A 21690-nucleotide genomic window follows, 5' to 3' on the forward strand; every position below is an offset into this window, starting at 1 on the left:
GCTCCTATTGAATATGAATGAGAGTTGAACAGCCTTAGGTGCCTTTGAAATTCCCAGCCAGATTAGGTAAACCCAAAGTGTGAGGTGGGTTTGCTTTTCTTCATATCCAAGATTAATACGGGGTGGCTCAGTTGAAAGTAGCAATCTAATACTATGCTGAAAACCCCCGAAACTTGGGTTCAAATAGAACAAGACTGCACTCTAACATTCTCCTTAAAGATCAACTCCCGCTCCCTAAATACCAGAGATATAAGGAGTTTCACTCCCACTCACCAATAAGGTATCTGGGATAGAGGATCCACAGTCTGGCATCCCGCTACATTCCCTTCCCCTTTAGCCCCTATTAAATACACAAAGGCATTTCACAAGCATAGCAGACGGGTTGGAGAAGTAGGAAAGGGCAAGACTAAAATGAGGGGATCATCTTTATGGAACCCCCATAGTATCTCTCTGAGCTTCTGGCCTTTGGTACTGTTCTTTTGGCAAAGAATGAGACAGACAAAACAGCACCAGGTAGTGAGACTTTACAAATACTTGATAAATCCCAGTTAGTAGCGAAAAGGACAATCTCTCTGGGATTCACAATCCTCTACTAAATGATAGGAGCAAAAGACACGGACCTACAGGATAAGTTGTTAGGAAACAATTCAAACAAGTAATGGAGAGACATGAGGCAAAGAGCCAAATTACATGTACTTGTATCCGAGAGCAGTCCATTACAAGGTAATGTACTAATGGTGCATGACACCAATATGACTGTGACAAATGTATGGCACACTAGCCTGACAGGTGCTGGCATAGCTGTGAGGGGACTGGCTTTCTTCTTCAGATGTGATGGGAATGTCCAATCACCACTGAACTTTCAAAATCTTGCCATCTTCTACACTGAAGATCTGATTTCCCACCAACTGTCCTGGGTCCCTGTCATGGTCCTTTGAAAGGAAAGAGGAAGGTAAATGAATCACAGATCTCTTGGTAATGGCCTAGCAGAGCCTTACAAAACTGCCATGAAAATGTGCCAGCTGTGGCTCAAAAATCAGTTACCTGCTCTTTTTCATGAAGACTGATGATAATGGAGGGGGGAAAGAATTTTTAAAACCCTATTATTCAAAAATGCCCTTACCTGCCAAAAATAATTACTTACCCACGTAACTGACAAAAAGTTTTGCAAGATGCCCTCAGTCATATTGCAAAAAAGAGGAGTGACCAACACTCATGTGTTGGATAGCCATCGTATGAGATGCTCTTGGTATCAAACACTGACATTCCTTAAGCACCGATAGGGGAGTGACTATCTAAAAAGCTTGGCTCCCAATTTTAGAGATTGGTTTCTGGAACTGAGCGCCCACATTTTTTAGGCAAAGACATTAGATTCATGCTTTTTCTAGGAACGATTCTCCCAGTAGCACCATTGTTCCTGCTGTGATTGGAAAATGGAGACACATTAGGGGAGGGATAGCTCAGTGGTTTGGGCATTGGCCTACTACACTCAGGGTTGTGAGCTCAATCCTTGAGGGGGCCACTTAGGGATCTGGGGGAAAAATTGGTCCTGCTAGTGAAGGCAGGGGGCTGGACTCAATGACCTTTCAAGGTCCCTTCCAGTTCTAAGAGATTGGTATATCTCCACTTATTACCTTACCTATTACCTAAAAAACAATCCCAAGTTAAGTTTATTTCATGTCACTCAGTAGCTCCTGTCTCCTTGGTAGCATTGGCTAGATGGGTGCTTACACAGGTGCTGGCTGCAGTCTCAATTTTTTTTGGGGTGGGGGGAAATGAGGACCATTAAATGTTTCATTCTCATACTGTGCAAATCCTTTCATCATGGGCAAATCTAAGAGACAAAAAGTAGTAGTAGAGAGGCAGTGTGATTTAGTGAGCAGGGCAGTAGCCGCAGGGTCAGGAGATTTGGGTTGTGCCACTGACCTACTGCATTACCCTGGACAAAAAATTTAGACTCTGTGTGTCTCTGTACAGGAAAGAAAAGAATAGCTGTGCTATCTTTGGAAAGAGCTCTGAGGTGCTCAGATGAGATGTACTAAGTATATGTGGGAGAGAGTGAGTGAGTTGTGTGTTAGCAGACCAGATGCGCTAAAGATGCAACAGGCCAGTGTAAAATGCACCTCCCTTTGAGAACCTTGCATTGGCAGGCAGATTCACCCTTCAGTATTTCCACTGCCATCCTCCTTTGGGTGTCATTCAAGCTCCGTTACCGGTGAGAGGAAGCACTGAGTCAGTGCATGCACCAGCTGCGCTGGCTATGCCCCCTTCCCAGGCAGCATTGGCTGCCTTTGCCTCCCAGCCCCCAGGCTGTAGATGCCTTGCACCACAGCAACTTTCTCTCCTGGAGGAATTCCCACCACAGGTTCCTGTGCCAGGGTTTAAATTGGTATAAACCTGGGCTGAGTCTTACCCAGCAACTATAAAATATCAGAGCTAAATTCTGCTCTCTCTTCCCTCTGTGTAAATCCACTGTAACTCCAGTGAAGGCAATACCAATGTAACCGAGAACAGGATTTTGGCCCATAACCTGGAGGTTAATAGTTGCATGGGAATACAGAGGTAAACTGTGTTTCACAAATATGAACCAAGCTTTTGTGGCAGCCTACAAGGAGCAAAAGGTTTCCTAACACTGCTGTTGGTGTGGAAGCTGTTGTGTTTGACACTTACAGTATCTCAAGTCAGCACAGACAAACACAAAACAATTTTTGAAGTGTGTGTAGTCCCCTCCTGAAGTGGTAGAGTCCACTTACTCCTCTTTCCTCACTGGCTTCCTTTGGGATCAGTGGTTGCTGGGTTCTCTTTGTGCCTTCTCTTCCTTCCCTCACTGAGCAGGCAGAGGCCATATCTCCACCTGCTGCTGGAAGCCAACCCACTGTAGCCCACTCCCCTACCCCAAATGCTGCCTCTCTGGGCAGTTCCAGCTGCATGCAGGCTATCCTGGGATTGCAGTTGGTTGCCCTGGCGTATCACTCAGGCACCCAGTCCAGTAACTTCTCCTCTTCTTCTCTGTCCCAGTCTTTACTACCAATCTGGGTTTCACACATACGCTGGGCAAGCAATTTCAGTTTCGCAGCCTCTGCTTCTGTGTTGCTTTCTGCCTATGGGAGTGACTGGGAGTTTGCTCCATCCAAGCCCCACAATAGCAAGGGACTTTCAATGAAACGGACTCCTAAATCACTTTTAAAAATGGGATTTAGGAACCTAAGTCCGTGAAATGCTTCTGAAAACACTTTATGCTGCATCAGAGTACTACACTCCGCTGCTCAAATTCCCTAGACAACCTTGAAAATGGATCTGTATTGTTGTGTTCCAAAGATGCTTTATTTTCCAATATTGTACTGAAATACTGTCATCTAAGACCATTGTTGGAGAGAGGCAACTGGTCTTTGGCCTTAAGATCTCAAGGAAGTAAAGGCTGATTCAGGTCAATTTTCCACCAGATTGGTATCTGTAGGATTTAAGTGTGGCTTCTCTCCCAGCAGGAGTGTAATTCCTCTCCAGTTTCTCAGGGTACATGACTCAACTTCTCACTGCTGTCTAGAAAACTACGCGAGATCACAGCCCCTTCTCCAGTAAGGGAGACATCACAAGGCAAGATTAGGTGTAAAGCAGAGTCAAAGGCACCCTCTACAGAAGACAAAGTATTTAGCTGCTTTAGCTACTGCTTGGCATTTTCCTGACCAGTCCCACTGTTTACCTTTCTATACAAGTTTGGTCAGGACGTAATCTCATACTTTTCTGTGGTGCTATAATTTTCTAGACTATTTACTAATGCCAGGAAATCTGCACAATCCAGTGGCCACACACTCCTATAGAGGAGTTGTTCAGGGCCTACACTTCTATTCCTGCTTCAGCTGCAGTGGGGGTGCTGAGAGGCAGTAGGCCTTGCCCACCAGCTGGGGTACATGCAAGTTTCATCCCTCAACTCAGTGTGGGAGGAGAGGCGGGGGGAAGTTACCTGCAGGACACTTTTACTCAGGCAAGTAACTTAGCCCATCTGAACAAGATCTTCAGCCCCTTGTAAGCTTAAGCTAGACTAAAAGCTGCTTTCAAGGGAGTACCTCAGGATTCCCCCAGTGAAGGGGAATCCTCAGCTGGCATTACTAGTCCTATGCGATCTGCTCCTGGCCCAGCCTCTTGCCTTGGGCAGGGAGCCTCCCAGGGTGGGCGAGGGCTGGAGCACAATGCACGCCCGTGATCCTGCCGGCAGAGTGACTCTTTGGGAGTTATCTGCCAGTGCAAGCTGATGGCTCTCTAGCTTGTTGCAGGGACATGTTCAGCCACAGAGCACCAGAACTAGGGGCGGGGGACAGACAGGTGGTGACAAGCCACCTGTGTCTCATCCCCCTCTACAACAAGCGCACTGAGTGCTGCTCTGCAACACCTGAGGATTTGGCCCTCAGCCTCTGTATTTTTACCCCTGTATAAAATAGGGGCAATAACAACCATGAGCAAAATCCAAATCAAACTTTAAGATCCCACGGGCACATGGAGCTTGGTAAAGAAATATCCTCTGTATTTTAGAGACAAGAAAACAGAGGCTCAGAGACGTTCCGTTACGTGCCTGGGAGTTGCAGTAAATCCACCCCACAAATGGAAGTTGCCTTACAGACACAGTTCTGCTATTTGCACTCAGATGATTCAGGGTGAGGTGCCTTGGGTTTGTTAGGTGCTTAAAGAAATATAAACGCAGGCATTTATTACCTGTCCTCCCCAAATATTGCCTTGATCTGCCTGAGCTAGCCTATTGTAAACACAGTGAATATCCTGCGGAGGAAGTGGCTGGCAAGGTTTCTATTACTCCTGGTCCACAACTGTTGTTGCACCTTCTTCTCTAAATAAGGAAGCCTGCAAGATATCTGACTACCCAGCCAATTTGTCCCCTTTGCATTCAGCAACCCCTGCCGACCATCCAACAAAACTTAATTCCTGCCTCATATATTGGATGACAGCATTCGTCCAACCTCAGCCAGCCCGGGAGAAGAGAGCAGGTTAGTGTTACAGCCATGGCGAGTTTACCTTTAGCGAGCTGTTGATGTCACAGTGATGCTGCAGGGTGGGACAGCCTCTGAACTATAAAGATAGGTCAATCCAGTATATTGAGGCTACCCACCAGACAGCAGGAGCTACAAAACATGGTCCCCACCAGTGAGAGTTCTGCTGGCCTGTCTCTGTTCCCAACCCAACTGCTCTCAGGCTTTAGTTTCATGTCAGCAATCTTCATCCGCCTTCCAAAAATAAGCCTCTGCCACCATGCGGAAGGGAGAAAAACAAGAAGGGCGGTATTTTTAGGGCTATTAATTCTGACCACGTGCCCGAGAGGTGAACCGGATGGCCATTGCACAAAGACTTCTCATCACTATGTCCTGTGAAGCCAGCGTTCACTGGACGTTGCCTGCTTTTGTTCTCTTGGGTTTTCTGGCTGGGATTGTTTCATCGTATCCAGTTGTAAGCAGAACTAATGGCACATTGCTGGAGAGAGGATGGGAGTCTCTGTTGTCCAGGTCCATTGCTGGGATGTCAGGAGAGAAATCAGATGTGAACTGGGAGAGTGACTATTTGCTAGGAATCAAGAGGCAGCGGAGGCTTTACTGCAATGTGGGCATCGGGTTTCACCTTCAAATCCTCCCAGATGGAAGGATAAGCGGTGTTCACAATGAAAACCAATACAGTGAGTTGCATCCACAAATGAAATAGAATAGATGTCACTTAATTGCAGTGATCTCTAGCAATTACCCTGCGTAGGACACAAATGTTACTGCTTGATATTATTAGTCTAAACTACATCTGTTGCCTTTTAAAAGTCTCCAGGATCAATCAGCACTAGAAACCTCCAGGCTGAAACATGTCATGAATGCTTGGACAAAATTAGATACCAACTTATTTTTACTCTGCTTTACTTTACAGGGTAGAAAAGACTAACCAGTTTGCAAACTTTTTTTCTGATGCATTTTTTCACTCATGCATTTTTGTTCGATATTTGAATCTTGAGGGTTTCAATTCACTCAGCATATTAGCATGACTTTTGAATAGCAGTTTGCTAGCAGCTTAAGGATGTGAAGGATTTGAAAGGGCACAACTAATCCACGTTTATTAGCATTGCCATTGTTTTTAATCTGCAAGATTAAAAGAAATGTATTCTTAACTATTTATTTGAATTTCTTGTAAAGTGCAATTTATAAAACCATCTGCAACTAAAAGGTTATGACAAGTTTCATGGCACAAAGCCCACATTTCTTGTGGCAAGAATGACAGTATTGAACAGTCAATGGCTATGATTTACTAATTAGGAATTATTCCCAAATTCTATAGGACTTCATAGTTTAACAGGGATGAAACCAACAGGATTCTATAGCAAGTGAATAGTATTTTATAAATGTTATTCTAAAAACCTACAGAATTTAATAAAGAATGTGATACCCTGTGTATTTTTGGAATTCCATAGTAGGGATAATAGGAAAATTTTGAGTTCTGAAGGACATTCTCATAAGGGTTTTAATAATTATGTTGTTAATTTCCTTTGAGCATTATAAGAGTAAACTTCTTTCTGTTTATTTAGGTCTTTTAGAAATATCAACTGTGGAGCGAGGTGTTGTTAGCCTGTTTGGGGTGAAAAGTGCTCTCTTTGTAGCAATGAACAACAAAGGGAGGTTATATGGAACGGTGAGTACAAGTGCAAGTTTATTTTTCAAGTCTTAAACATTGGGCACGAAACTCTGATTAAGAAGCCTTGGGAATTTTTCCCCTCCATTTAAAAACTGAGATCACAGGTGGAGAAAACAGTCTTTCAATTATTACAGAGAGCCTTTTGGGCACACTGTCATCCAAGACAGTCAGTGCAGCAACTGGCATGATGTCAGTGTATTGTTCCCATAAAGCATTCCAGCATGATTGTACAGGGGGCACCTCAGAAATATGAACATGTCACAAAGGGGAAATGATCAATAAATGGCTTTTCTGTCTACATGTCTTGCAAACCCTTTCTAGCACAGGTAAGCCTTGTTCTGTCAAGAGTTCTGTTAGGGGTAGGAGAGAGGACACACCTTTTCCTGGGCAAAAATCCCATTGCGGAGAGTGGGGACCACTGGTGGGTAAGAAAAACCCCATGAGATTCCTCTACTGGAGTTGCTTTCAAATTTTTTTACATGGGGAAAACCTGGGGGGACTCCCAGGATAAGGACTCACAGGATAAGGAGGAAGTTTGGTCCCCAGAATCTACAAATACTGAGGGCCATATGGACATCAGGAAGCCTTCCAGAAGCCTGCTTTGTAGCATCAGGCTCAAAGAAGAAAAAAATACTCATTGCCACTAATAACATTGTTCATCATCATTATACAAAACAATTGGCTGAACAGCCCAAGAGTTGTGAAAGGGATTAGTGACTGCTGAATGCAGTTTAACTTTCACGTCCGGACAGGGTGACTAGAGGGCAAGTGTGAAAAATCAGGACGGGGTGGGGAGTAATAGGTGCCTATATAAGAAAAAGCCCCCAAAATCGTAACTGTCGCTATAAAATAGGGACATCTGGTCACCTTACCTCCCCAAAATACTTCTTTCAGTTTCAACACTAAACAGAAGCAGCACCTCCAGAGATACCCACTTTAAAGTGGCTGGGTCCTGCAAGAAGCACAAATAGTAGAGCTGGTTGGGGATTTTTCAGTTAAACCCTCTTTAATTGGAAAATGCTGATTCAGCAAAACCTACATTTTTGTGCGCAAAAGGGTAACTTTTGAGAAATTTTTCAACTCATTTTTTCTTTTGAAAAAAGTTTCAAGGTTGTCTAAAATGTTTTGTTTAGACACTTGTGATTCCAGTTTTCCAGTCTGAAACCACTTTTTGTTTTGAAATTTAAGATAGTAAAAAAAAGTGATCAAACTGGAAACAAAGTATTTCACCCTACCCAAACAAAAAGGGGTTTTGTTTGTTTGTTTTTTCAGTTTGTGAATATTTTTTAAATTTCAACTCCTTGTTCTGATCCAGGAGGGAAAACTGGTCTGATATCTGGAAAATTGGGGGGGACAGGAAAACCTGTTCCCCATCTAGCTCTAATGAATGGCCTATCTACAAATAAAGAATAGAGTTTGCTGAAAATTTCTTTTGTGAAAACAACTGAGTTGTTTCCTTGGAAAAATTTGTCACTTCAAGAAAACTTTTTGGTTCTTTAATAAAACATTAAACGATGGCCAGATCCTGGAACTTTTACTGACATGAATGATTCTTATTCATGCAAATAATCCCAATAGGACAACTCAAGGCCACAAAGCAGCAATGTACATATACGCATATTTTTAAGCATGCAAATAGTACCATGTGCTGGACTGAGCCCTGTTTAGGGATTGCTGGATCAGGCCTGTCCCAGGAGTCCTGCCTCCTTGCCCCCTGCCTTTTTTAACTGTTTCAGTTCACCCCCACTAAAAAACTTTTAAAAGACATTGTAGAAAACAATAATAGTTGTGTATTTTCCATTGCAAAATGTACCATCCTTGGTTAAAACCTGTGGGACTTTGAATGGATTTGTTCCAGAAATATCTGATCAGAAGAGCATGAACTGAAAGCATTACAGCATCAGTGTTAGTGGCATTACATATGCAGGACATTTGATCTCATGGAATCATTTTCGTTTGTCCTGTCACACAATAATGCAGCCCCTTTTGCCAACTGAACATTTATATGCCAGTTTACATGTGCACTTATTACAGTATGTGAAGTAATAAATAGTTCCCCATGCAAATATATGGAAGCCAATTCCTCAGATTTAAGTGACCCAGCATGCAAAACGTGCAAACACTGTCATGCCTGAGAGCTCTTTGATGGTGTGTTTGATCCTGTAAAATTTAAATCAGATTAAAAAAAAAAAAGGTTTAGAACCAATTTGGGATCTGATCCTGCAGAACCCTTATTAAAGCACATAGTTCTCACTCAGTAGGACCGTTCATGTGAAAAAGGGTTGCAGGATTTCTGGCAGGTAACATTAGTCCTCTATAAATGACAAATCATTTTTTTTGAGGGGAGTTGGAATAAATCCATGTCATGTGTACAACAAATTAGCGTGACAATGATGTAAATGATTCTTTGCAGAGAAAATTAAGAAATCCCTGATTTAGTATGAATTAACTTGTTAATGGGTGACAAGAAGTACATAGTCCATTATCTGAACAGGTGGCATCAGCGTGCCTCTGACACTGAATAGTGCTGAAGGAGTTTTATTGTTGGACACAGACTCTACGGCACCACCTGTTGCATACCATAACAGGTTCTTCTGCTGTACAAATAATAATAAGAAAAATCACTTGGTTCTTTTAAAAGTATTTATGGCAACTGCTTTGTTCCTTTTGTTTTTCCTCCAGGCAATTTTTCAAGACGAATGCAAATTCAGAGAAACCCTGCTGCCCAATAACTACAATGCATATGAATCAAGTGATTACCAAGGGGCTTACATAGCACTCAGCAAACACGGGAGAGTGAAAAAAGGAAACAAAGTCTCTCCTGCGATGACAGTGACACATTTTTTGCCCAGAATATGAAAACAAATACAACATATTAAATCACAGGAAAAAAATATCTATTTCATTTTGCACATGTGAATAATCTCCCAGGTAAAGTATTTATGCTGTTAGTGGATATATGTATATTTGGATAGAGAAGTTTGTATTCGATCTGTTACACAGTATATGTTGCTTCTCTTGTACTCAGTGTGCACAAATTCTATCTGGGTGCACCCACCTGAACTGGTGCTGTACAGAAAAAAAAATGCAACCCTGACTGAAGGGCAACAAGTATCTGGAACTTGTGAAGCAGCCACAGATACTTTTTGTTGTTATTGTTTGATTTTAATTACCTCACATAGTAGCCTTTTGATTGAGAGTTTTTATTAATACATATAATGGGCCAAATCCTCAGCGGGATGGACGTCAATGGAGCTACACCAGTTTACACCATCTGAGGATCTCCCCTGCCCCCCATATAAACGCTAACCCAAAGTCCTCACTCGGTTTTACTCACTAGGGCTCACATATGGTTCCATGTGAGCAAACCTGTTTGCCGACAAAATCCCACTGAAGTCAGTGGTGACTCCACAAGGGCCTAAGGCTCCACCCATGTGGATGTCTCTGCAGGATCAGGAAGGAAGTCAGTTTGCCTGAGCCCTGCTCTACCCTTAAAATTTAGATTGACCTAGTTATATTGCTCGGGGGGGGGGGGGTTGAAAAATTCACACCCCCTGAGCGCCATAGTTATCCCAGCCTAACCCCTGATGAAGATGTGGCTAGGTTGATGGAAGAATTCTTCCCTCACCTTAGCTACTGCCACTCGGAGAGGTGGATTACCCACAGCGACAGAAAACCTCCTTCTAGCAACATAGGAAGAGTCTATACTATGGCGCTACAGCAACATAGCTGCGGCTGTGTCACTGTAGCACCTGTGGTATAGACATGCCCTGAGTAAGGACTGAGCAAGGACCTCAGGATCTGGCCCCTCTATATTAGAGATGGGCCTGAGCTGCAAAATGTGTGTCTTGAGTTCAAGATTTTGAACCCTTCAAGACTGTTCAGGCTCATCTCGTATATCCACATTTGTGGCCATATCTAGTTTATTTTATACATACACACACACACACACCCCATCGCTGTAGCTATGCATTTTTAATGCACCAGTCACCATATCCAGGTGCCAAGGTGCCCACACATACATGCACACAGGGAGGTAAATATTTAAAAGCCCATCTATTTTATTTCACTTTCACTACGGTGATCTCTGAGTGCTGGAATTAGGCTGCAGTATTTAACTTGTAAAACATATGGCATTCATGGGAGCTTCCCACAAAGGGATACGTTAGAGAACATCTTTGTTTAAAACACGGACTGGCTGTCATACTGGAGAGTCCTTCTTAAACCCAGATGAATGCTTTTTTGTTTGATAGTTCAGGCATGTCCTATTGCCTTATTCTTCTTTCCCTTATCTCAGTCAAATACAGCAGCTTCCATGTTGTCCAAAACATTCTCTCTGGGGGCTGCGGTGGAGGAAATTATGTCATAATTCCAACTGGTAAAGATAAACACTTATTTACTTGCAAGGGCTGTTTGCAAATTTCATGTGTTGCCCCCCCAAACCTCTCCTAAAAATACACACGAAGGACATACAACCCTACCCAACTGTTTAGATAACCTTTTTGCAGAATACCAGTCATGCCACATTCTCTGTGTCTTTAAGGAGTATTTTAAGAGGCCTTAAGTCAATAGTTGCTATAAATGTCAGTTACCAGAAGCCTTGAGATGCCTGCATTGATGGGGTGCTCCTAAATTTGAAACTAGACTCAATGCAGCATCAGAGCATGAGCATTTTCTGCATAGAACCCATCATGTTGCTGCAGAAGCGTATGTCCGAGTGCAAGATAATCTCCCACGTGCAACCAAAATGCTGAATATCACCAGCCTTCACATGCCATTCTATTTGCAGTGGGTGTATATTTGTAATGAATGTGGGCCTTTTGCCCTATGACATACACTGTAAGGGCCAAGTCATCAGCTGGTGTAAATCAGCATCACTCCATTGACATCAGTTACACCAATTTACACCCAAGGATTTGGTCCAAAGTGGGTCTGTGTATGCCTATGTACACGCACACTTTTCAACTGATTGTGAAACCAAGTTTATTAACAAGAAACCATTTTCCAGTTGCTTTTGTGTGATTTATACTTGAATTTATTTTGCTCAAAATGTCGCCTTTCTGAATTGCTCAGACATCTTGTGATCGCTGTGTAAACAAAGAGAAAAGGAAGGACATGTGAGTTGGACATTTTTGATAAGGCAAAGAAAAAAATGATTGAGTTGTTGAGTACGGTTGCATGGAAAGAGAAGCAAGGTTGGCATACTGGAAATGTCTGCCATGTTTGAAGCTATTTGCTTTGGAAAGCTTTGCATTTTTAAGAGGAGAAGCAGGATGTTCGAAGGAGGGTCAGAGCAATGCTTTGAGAAAAGCAGTTAGATCCCTAGCTGGCATAAATAGGCAGAGCTCCGGTGAAGCCAGTGGATCTACGCTGAGACGCCAGTGGAGGAGCTGGTCTATTTTATCCCTAGTTGTCTTGAAAGGACATTTAAAGAGGGGTAGCACAGTCAATGGAAAAAGAAATAATGTTTTGAATGTTGATACAGCAGCTGTATTTGATTACACTTCAGCTCAAATGTTGATACACTGGGAGCAAATTCTGTTCTCAGTTACACTGGTTTAAATCAGGAGTAACACCACTGAAGTGAATGGAGTTACACACCTGTACAACTGGCATACAAGATCAGAATCAGCCCTGTTAACTCTATATGTCACCAGTGACATTACAGTACAAACTAGGTGATGGAGTCAGTTGTTCAGTGTAATACCCAAAAGTTACTGATGGGCTGACCTGGTCTGTATAAATGCAGGCCCCCTGCAGGTGCAGTTTGGCTGGGTATTTGGATATCCAGGCAACTAACTCTACTGAATTAGTCTGAACACTGCCATATTTCCCCACATCTTTTGTAGAGTCAGTGCCAGTGAAAGCAGAACTTGTAGCAAAGATAGTGCAGAGTAGGAAGCATTGATTAGTGTTTGTGACGGATTATATCACTCTCAGAAGTGCTGCCTTCTGCAGGTGATGCCGCAGCATGGTGGGATTGTATACCCATTGGATAAGCAGGCGTTTGGAGAGATGCTTTGACTGTGATCTCTCTCTAACGTGTGGTTATGTTCATAAAAGTAAATGTCAAATGGCACATGCTTACTCCACATCTGCTCCACCTGTGTCTTCAACTCACGGCGATTTACATTACAGCCAAAGCCAAGTTTCACTGTTATTAGGCCTGTAGAAGCAAAACAGCTGCCGGAGAGTGGCCCTGATTTTGTTCTGCCTCATGCATTGCTTGCAAATTGTCAGCTGAATTCCAACAGCAGACTCCTCCTACTTCACCATGAGTAATAAGGAGTCAGAAAGTACAGCTTACTTTGCAGATCTCAGGGTGAGATTGCAGAGCTGACAATTAGAAAAAACACCTTTCATTTATATACGCTTTACATAGAAGTTACTGAGAGAATTTGGGTACAATCTTACAAACCTGGACTCGCATGAGCAAGTCTTTACTGAGGTGAGCTACTCCCCTGAGTAAAAATCTTAGGGGAATGGAGGTTTTTGCAGTATGGGGCAAAATATGGAACCCCTTTGTCATTATCAGAGCATATTCACTCATCAGTGCCCTTTAGCAAGTTATTCTGAAACACATTACATGCTCAAAAAGTGTTGGCATGTCAAAAATACAGCATGCATGCTATTATTGGCCTATATAGCTCTTTCTTCGACATAGGTAACAAATCCTAATACAAGGATTCAAGTATCAGAGGGGTAGCCGTGTTAGTCTGGATCTGTAAAAAGCAACAAAGAGTCATTAAGGTGCTACAGGACTCTTTGTTGCTTATTACAAGGATTGTTTTTTTCATAGGCAAACCCCATAACAACTTAGGATCTGATCCAACTCCCACACATGTCAGGGTCTCTCTCTCGGAGCTAGATCAGGATCTTACTTATGTAAATAAGCTGCCCCACTCACACGCCAGGAAAGCAGAGTCATCTTTGTATACCTCATTAACTATTTCAATTCCAATATTCTATTTTGCACAATAAAATGGTGCCAAAGTTCTAGCATTGTTTTCTTGCCACCAAGATATACCTCATCTTCTGACTCAGTATGAACTTACAAATAAGATTGTAAATTTCTAGGAAACACAAAAAAAACCTGTCCAATCGTTTATAAAATGTAATTGCTTCTATTTTTATACATAAGTGCTGTGCACAACTGTTTAATGTATTCGTAAAATAAATTCTTTTGATACATTTCTTGTGTTTTGACTCCCTATTAAACTGCTTTGTGCTTATTTCAGAAGTGCTGTATTCAGAAGAAATGATGTCTACTGCTGGTTTTTATTCATGGCTGCAGTCAGAGGCCCTGTCAGCAGAGTTAAGGCAGAGCTGTGGGCTTCTGTATGGTTCATGTGTCCTCTCTGGGAGCCAAGAGCAAATTCTACTTAGCAGCTGAGAAATTGGCAGGTTTGGGGGAACAGTAAGAATCTGAACTGAAAAAGCAAAAGGTGGAGTCTGGTCAAAGTAGATCCCTTGAAATCTTTGGGTTCGGGGCTCTTTATCTGGGGAAATTTTAGTATGATTCTTCTGTCATTAATGTTCTTAAACTTATAATTTCAAACAAGCATTAGTTTATTGCTGACTAGGAATGGCCCAAACCCCACAGCTACTTTACACACAATTAACTTAATTGGGAAGGCATTTTTTAAAATGGTCACTTCTAAAGATTTTGAGCTGCAGACTTTAGCTAAGTCTAGCTCCCACCTCGTCAGTCCTTACAAATAAACAGTTACTCCAGGTGAGCATTGGCATAGGAGACCTCCAAGTGTGCAACAGGCCACGGTGGCTGGAGTTTGGGGGCTTTGGATGCCTAACTCTTACAGGCGCTTTTGAAAACCCCTCCCCCTCTCTATTTGGTAGGCGATGCCTATTTTCCTGAATCAGTACTGAACCAGTCCTTAAATTAGGTGGGTCAGACAACTCTCCCTCCAGTTTCAAACTCCTGCCAATTGTGGAAATAACGTAAAAAAATCCATTAAAAAAAGGTTGGTGGGACGGGAACAGTCACTCTTTTCTGTTCAATGACTCTATTGAACTCTAAAATCCAGGGTGGTATTTCAGAGCCAATGTTAATCCAAGACTGACTACTTGTGGTTATTCAAGAGGAGAAGTGTTAATCCCATTGTCCTGGCCAGATGCCAAACTGTGCAATTACATTCTGCCTAGCTAAATTTCCCCTGCAGTTCTGGCTGGGGACTCTTCATTTCTGATCCTAAAACATCCTGTATTGGGGCTGTGTGGAGATGCCACGTTCCACCCTAGAGCTGACTCCCCTTCCTTGGTGGATGAAGTGGTTCTTCTATATGCTGCAAAGAGTTCATGTACAGTGCTAAGAGCTAGTTAGGCCAGGTAATGGTGGGATGGGTGGAGGGACACAGCCCCACTCTTGGTGGCTGGAAACACTGGGCCAGATTCCCAACAGCTGTAAATCAACTTGAAGTCAATGGGAAATCCAAGAATTTACATCTGCTGAGGATTTCATCCATTATCCCTGTGGAGACCAGGAACTGACATGCTGGGGAAAGTGTGCTCGCCACCAGCCCTTGCTGTACCTTGGAAAAGGTGCAGCTGGCGCTCCCTGATGCAAGCTGCTACCAGTGGGAACATAGCCAGGGCCAGACCTGCCGAGACACCCCTGTGACAGAGCGTGAGTAACCTAAAGCTGACTTACTGCTCTCGGCGCTTGGTAGGAGTCTCCACTTGAGCCAAAGGGCTGAGGTAATTATCCAATCAAGAAGGAGATTCCACTTGTCAGCTGAGGATGCTTAAGAGGGAGGCAGGGGAAAGGCTGGCAGGAAGGGCAAAGCAGCCCCAGATCTTGGAAAGGTGAGAACTCTTTTCCCTGCTCCCCACTGTGCCTTGGTAGCAGGTAGAGGCTTGGGGTAAAGCCTTATGCTGTGGTGAACAAACACTTGTAAAACACATTGTAAATAACGCACGTGGTGGTGAACTTGCCACTAGTGTACATGAGGGCTGTTTACAGCAAGGAATCCAGGGGAGGAAACTCCACCCTGTGACCCCCCCACCCTGGAGCATGGATTGTTGCAGTGCTCCCCGTGCCCTGCCGTTGAGCACTCGGTGGGAAGAAGAGCCTGAAAGGATCCTTGGGGATGAAAGGTGCTAAATAAACACCAGATTGTTGTCACAGGCAGGGAAAAATCTTAGCTGAACTTTGCATCTGCTCAGTTTAGAGTCCTCGTTCTCCTCCAAATACCAGTTTGAAACAAGACGACATTTCAATTTCCACAATTTCCTCGCGCCTCAGCAATTTGACTCAAGTTCTTGCCTCAGAAATGCTCTTCTGCTCACCTCCCTTGGTTCTTTCCCAGCCCTGCAAAGCTGTGGAAAATTTGCTGGGGAAGGGGAGATGTTCACATGCCCAGTAGAATTGACAAGTAAAATTTAATTAAAAAATAAAATCATATAGCCTAAAAACTGCACTGTTCCTGGTTTCCTTCACTCATTCTCTCCCTCTTGCCGTATCTTTCTCCTGCTTGCCTTCTTTAATTACCAGCCTTTTTTCTTTATTGAAGTTCCTCCTTTAAAAGTTCCTCTGCCCCCACCCGGAGCCAAGTATCCCAGGTAAGTCTTTTCTGCCTTCCCCACCTCTGCCATGCTGCCCTTGGCATTCTGTGGCAGAGACCCAAAATCCATCCATTACTCAGTCTCTGGCTTATTTAATATCTGCCATCCTTATGAGGCAGCAGGTGGCATTCTCATTAGCTATTTATTTTAGAGTTCCCACATGTCTCATGATGCTACTGAATTACATGATGAGCCTCCACTTTTAGCGCTTGGCTTATACATAGGGTTCTCCTTTGGGATTTTTGCACCATGTAGCAATTGGCTACGTTCATGGACCTTCTATACATCAGATTTCATCTTTGGGGCATACGATTGGATTTTCCTTCTCTTGGCACACAAAATGAAGATCTGGAGAGTACCCCATGACCAGTTGATGGAAGCAGGATCTGCAAATAAGACTGACAGTTTCCCTTTTTATTCCTTTTAAACGTAAACCAGTAGTCCCTGGCATTTTTAGAGACTTGTACCAATGCATCACACTGATCCCAGGACTGTGCCATCCAGTGCTCACCACCTCTCCTCTGACTGAGCATACTCTAGCCCTTAGAATTTGGGCTGCTTTCATGATGGCGAAGCTGGGGTCTGGTCCAAGCTCTATGCATAGGCACCGACTCAGTGGGTGCGCTGGGGCTGGAGCACCCATGGGGAAAAATTGGTGGGTGCTCTGGACCCACCGGCAGCTCCCTGCCCGCCCCCCTGGCCCAGCTCACCTCCGCCTCCTCCCCTGAGCATACCATGTCCCACTTTTTCCCCCTCGCTCCCAGCGCTTGCGCCGCGAAACAGCTGTTTCGCACAGCTGGGAGGGAGGGGGGAGGAGGGGGAATGCAGCATGCTCAGAGAAGAGGCGGGGCCAGGGCGGGGATTTGGGGAAGCAGTCCAATGGGGCAGGGAAGGGGCGGAGTTGGAACAGGGACTTTCGGGAAGGGGTTGGAATGGGGGCGGGACAGGGGCAGGGAAAGGGTGGAGTCAGGGCAGGCGGGGGGGGTGCGAGCCCCCACCAGCGCTGGGGAAAGTTGGCGCCTGTGGCTCTATGGCAGGTTATAGTGCACACAACTGCCTGGGAAGGAGGTAGAGGTGGTACACATGGACCCACGAACAGAGACTCATAATGGTGGCATTGGGAGCCTGAAGTCCCACTCACAAAGATCTTTAATACCAGTAGCTGCGGGACCTCTGGCTCAGACAATAGAACCAAGCCAATGATGTGCTGATACAGACTGGAGAAGAACGCCACACTGATCAAGTAATTGTTAAGATGCACAAGGCCCCTTTGTAGGGTCAAAACAAGAACAATCTCACTGTGTATCTGTATAAAATATACATACCTATACAGCTGGTTAAGCTAACCACATGCGCAGTGATATGTGGCCATGTACAGTATATGCTGTTCTTGCTGAATATTAGGAAGCCAGATCACTTCTCTCACCGCATAGAGAAATCATTTAAAAATGGAGTAATTCTCTCACACTGCTGAAGATGTTTGCAACTAGACTGGGCACAGCACTGATGAATATGCAATAGGAAACAAGCCTGCATTAGCAAAGGGACTAGTTGCAGAAAGGCCTGGGAGCCCCAGTCCTGGACCAGGACCCCATTGTGCTAGGTGCTGTATAAATAGAACAAAAAGACAGTCCCTGCCCCAAAGAGCTTCGAATCTAAGTATAAGACAAGAGACAACAGGTGGACAGGGGCGTACAAGGAAACAATGAGACACTTGATCAGCGTGACAGGCAGTGTTTCTGTGAAATACGGACAGTGTCCAAAAAGGCCTTAGGCTGGATTTTTGGACTGACATTCACCTGTTTCTGACTTGGCTGTACACTTAGAAAGAGCAGAAGAGGTGAACAATGTTTGGCACCGCGGACTGGGAGCTAGGATTTCTGAGTTCACAACTGACTCACTATCTGGCCTTGGAGAAATCCCTTTAGTCTATCTGTAAAATAACTTCTCTGATTAAAATCCTCTCTAAGTTTATACGAAGATCAGAGGAAAGGCTTAGGCTTTTGGCAAGTTGCCAGTGTCCCCCCTCCCCCCACAGCTAAAACATTTGTGCAGTGACACGTTGGTTTTTCACTCTTTTGAAAACTTTCCTGTCACCATGTCTGAGCCTCATAATTCAAAAATTACCTGTCCAATTAACAGTAACTTCAAAGAGTGTTCTCTGGGCAGGGGCTGAGGAGAAAACGTCTATGGAAAGAAACAACTTTTTCCTTCAAAAAGTTAGGGCGTGGATGTTTCCAAAATTGGGTTTATAATGGAAACTCTTAAAACCTTAACTATCAAGTCTCTCTCATGAATCCTTTTTTTTTAAAAAAAAACTCATTCTCTTCTGCAGTGACAATAAGAATTTGAAATATCACTCTCAAAATCACTAAGGAAGCTGGTAATGTCGGAGAAACTTCCTCCACTGCCTGTTGCTATTGTAGAAAGATTGAATGACGACTGTCTGAACACGTTGCTGGTGTCTAGAAACTGTTAAAGGGAAAAGGATACAGGCAGCTGATGCACTGGAGTGAAACACCCTGTTTCCGCCCCCTCAACCCCCGAGTCTCATACTGAAAAGGTACAGAATGTCCAATAGACACTTGGGTGGATCCTAGCTACAAGGTCACTGAGGTCTAACCTTACTCTGCGTAGAAACATTTTTAATAAAACACTTTGCATAAATATATATCATCTTTCACCCCAGGAGATCAAAGCACATTATGATTAATTAGGTAAGCTTCACACTATCCAAGGGCCCTCTGATGCCAACTGACAGAGGGGCATAAGGGTTACAGAGATCTCTGAGTCTGGTATTTATATTTTAGTTCATCAAAGAGCATCATGTGACATGTCTACTGAAAGCCTGTGTCACACTGGTCATCATAATCCTTGTGAAATGTAGGTGTGGATAATAGGGAAGGAGATGTAACTATACAGATATCTAGGTACAGGAAATAATGTTCCTAAGGCCTTGTGGTTAAAGACAGGTCACCCAGAGGTAGCGAGCCTTAGCCTGACAAGAGATGGGAGACACTTATCTCTCTTGTTGACCACTGTGTCCATCTGCACACTGAGTCAGATTCTACTGAGGAGATTGTGAGGACTCCAGAAGGAAAATTAACAGGAAGAGGGGAACAGCTTGGGGGCAGGGAGGAGACGCTGTTTTAGAGGTGAAGAACAAAGGACTAGGCTGGTATATCCAGGGATGCAGAAAGATGCCCTGGTATCCTTCATCAGGGGAGGCGAGCTGCCACGGGGCGTGGGCTTGTGAAAGAAGGGGCTCAGCCATTCTGGTTGAAAAATGCTGTAAGAAGGACTTTATTTTATTTTATGGTTAAATAGATGTATACTTACCGGTACTTTCTCTAGGTATATATAAGTGCCATGTGTTAAGTGGAGCTGCATTCTAAAGCAGAACTAGATACGCTGCGGTAAACTATTCCTTTGGGAACAGTGGGCCTGGTAACATTGAAAAGGGGCTGGGCACCACAGGAGGATGCTCAGAGGACTTGGGGGTTGGAGCATGCCTGTTGCTATGCTGCATGAGGGACAGCACAGCCTGCAAGGGCTGAGGGGGAAGGACTTGTGTTGCCCCGTGGCTGGCGGTGTCAAGGAACTGACTCCTGGCAGGTACGGACAAGGCTCCCTCATGCTAAAGGCAGGTGGTAGCGAGGTGCCTCCCAATGCTAGGTACCCATGGGAAGCATCACAATACCCCTGCAATGTAGGTATTATCATACACATTTCACACGTGGGGAAACTGAGGCACAGAAAAGTAAAATGACTTGCCCCCAGCCACAAAACGGACTAAGTGGCAGAGTCAGAAATAAAGCCCAGGAATCCTGGCTCCCAGCCCCCTTTCTAATACTCAGATAAATGCAAAAGGACCGGAACCAATAGAGAAAAAGTCATGCTTTTCATAGCTACAGTCGTGATTCAGAAAAGCACTCAACTGTGCTTAAAGTTATGCACATTCTTAGGTCCAATGCCAGTGATAAACTTGCCAGACAAAGTTGAAATACCACATGGGTTCAAAGGGAGGGTGTCTTAATGTTAAAAAAATTAATTAAAGAAATTAATTAAGGGAGTGTCAAGCTCCCCTCTTTAGTTCATGATATCTCCCTCATCTTATACCTTTCTCTCTTCAATATGCATCCCACTTTCAGGTCCTGTTAGGTTGAGAGAGATGAGGTGGACGCTCCAAACTCAATCCTGAGAACCACTAACTCCCACATAAGAGTTGGGGATTCTCAGCATCAGACCACTTTTTAATCCCTTTTCACCTGTTGCTTCACACTCCAAGAAGGAGCCAGAAATCAAGCTTTCAACCCTCCTTCACCTGAGTAATTCCTTACCTATGCAGAGCATCCCAGGTGTGTCCATGGTGTACCCAGGTGAGTAAGGGTTGCAGAATTTGGCCTGAAGTTCCTGACATTGTGTGAGGATTTACACTGAATTTTATGAATATTACTTTTATCTCTCAGACTCTGATCATTGTTTTAGCAGAATCTGATGGGGGTGGGAGATGCAGGTAAGTTTGCATTTTTTAAAAAGGCAGCATCAGTCCAGCAGCTCACAAACTACCCTGACAAACCAGTGTTTGATCATGTAACCCTACAACAAACTGGTAGGCCCCATAGCGTGCTGCAAATAGAGTAGCAATTTGAAATGTTTACATACAGTGGCTGATCTGTTGTTCCATACTGTACTCTCAAAGCAGATATGCCCTCAACATAAAGTTACATTGAAATGAGAGAAACTGTGTCTATGTGAAGATTATTTTGCCAAAACATCCCACCATTCCTACCACCAGGGCAGATCTGTGGTATTTTGAATACAGCTGGTCAAAAATTTTCCCGTCAAAGCTGGTTTTCTTCAGAAAATGGGATTTTCAACTAAACTATATTTTTGTGAAAAGAGCACGCTTCACATGGAAAATTTCAATTTTTCAATCAAAAACTAAACTAAAAGGTTTTGGCTGAGAACCTAAATAACTCAGCTGCAAACTGAAAGGTTTTGTTTTGGAAGTGTTGCTGCAGGGCTCATGCTCCCAGTCTCCTCTGTGAGCCAGGCTCCATATTGGAATTAAACTTCTTGATGCATTGCAGCCATGTGACTACCATGATGCACCACCTCCTCTCACTGAGAGGGGAGACAGTGGTGCATCATAGGCAATGTAGTCCACCCAGCCAAGGGAGAAGAATGGGCATGAGGCACCCAACCTACAGCTCCCATGAGGTAACATGATGGTATTTCTGATTTGAAATATTTTACTTCTTAGCCAAAAGGTTTTGGTTTTCACCTTCTTGCTGAAAACTTGAAATTTTCTGCTGAAGAAAACTCCATTTTCTACACTAGTTCTAGTTCTGAGCACCATATAGACTAACCCCATTTCACAGCAGGTCTCCCTGACATGGTGGTTAAAAGGTTGGCAACCACTGGCATCTTGTCTTC

At 43.8% G+C, this 21690-nt stretch overlaps 1 protein-coding gene and 2 long non-coding RNA genes across 3 annotated transcripts in view; 1 reads left to right on the forward strand and 2 right to left on the reverse strand.

Moving 5' to 3' along the window:
• The window catches only part of LOC120405315, a 115386-nt gene that overhangs the window by 37922 nt on the left and 55774 nt on the right, over positions 1-21690 (reverse strand). The gene's annotated exons all lie outside the window — the stretch shown is intronic.
• LOC120405321 lies at positions 613-20463 on the reverse strand. The gene is made up of 3 exons (XR_005598500.1): positions 20371-20463; positions 7542-7621; positions 613-932 (listed from the first exon to the last, which is right to left on the reverse strand). It is a non-coding gene; the product is annotated as an uncharacterized LOC120405321 (long non-coding RNA).
• FGF6 (fibroblast growth factor 6) lies at positions 5335-10788 on the forward strand. The gene is made up of 3 exons (XM_039538850.1): positions 5335-5674; positions 6563-6666; positions 9352-10788. Exons 1-3 carry the CDS (start codon positions 5335-5337, stop codon positions 9526-9528), a joined length of 621 nt encoding a protein of 206 aa, XP_039394784.1. The 3' UTR covers positions 9529-10788.

This window comes from Mauremys reevesii, linkage group 1 (genome assembly GCF_016161935.1).
Source record: "Mauremys reevesii isolate NIE-2019 linkage group 1, ASM1616193v1, whole genome shotgun sequence".
Lineage (NCBI taxonomy): Eukaryota > Metazoa > Chordata > Testudines > Geoemydidae > Mauremys > Mauremys reevesii.

Bases quoted from the DNA above. Each gene is read 5' to 3' on its own strand.
- FGF6 (XM_039538850.1), top strand. From the start codon at position 5,335: ATGGCCATTGCACAAAGACTTCTCATCACTATGTCCTGTGAAGCCAGC. The intron at 5,675-6,562 runs GTGAGTTGCATC...CTGTTTATTTAG, and splicing joins TCACAATGAAAACCAATACA to GTCTTTTAGAAATATCAACT. The intron at 6,667-9,351 runs GTGAGTACAAGT...TTTTTCCTCCAG, and splicing joins AAGGGAGGTTATATGGAACG to GCAATTTTTCAAGACGAATG.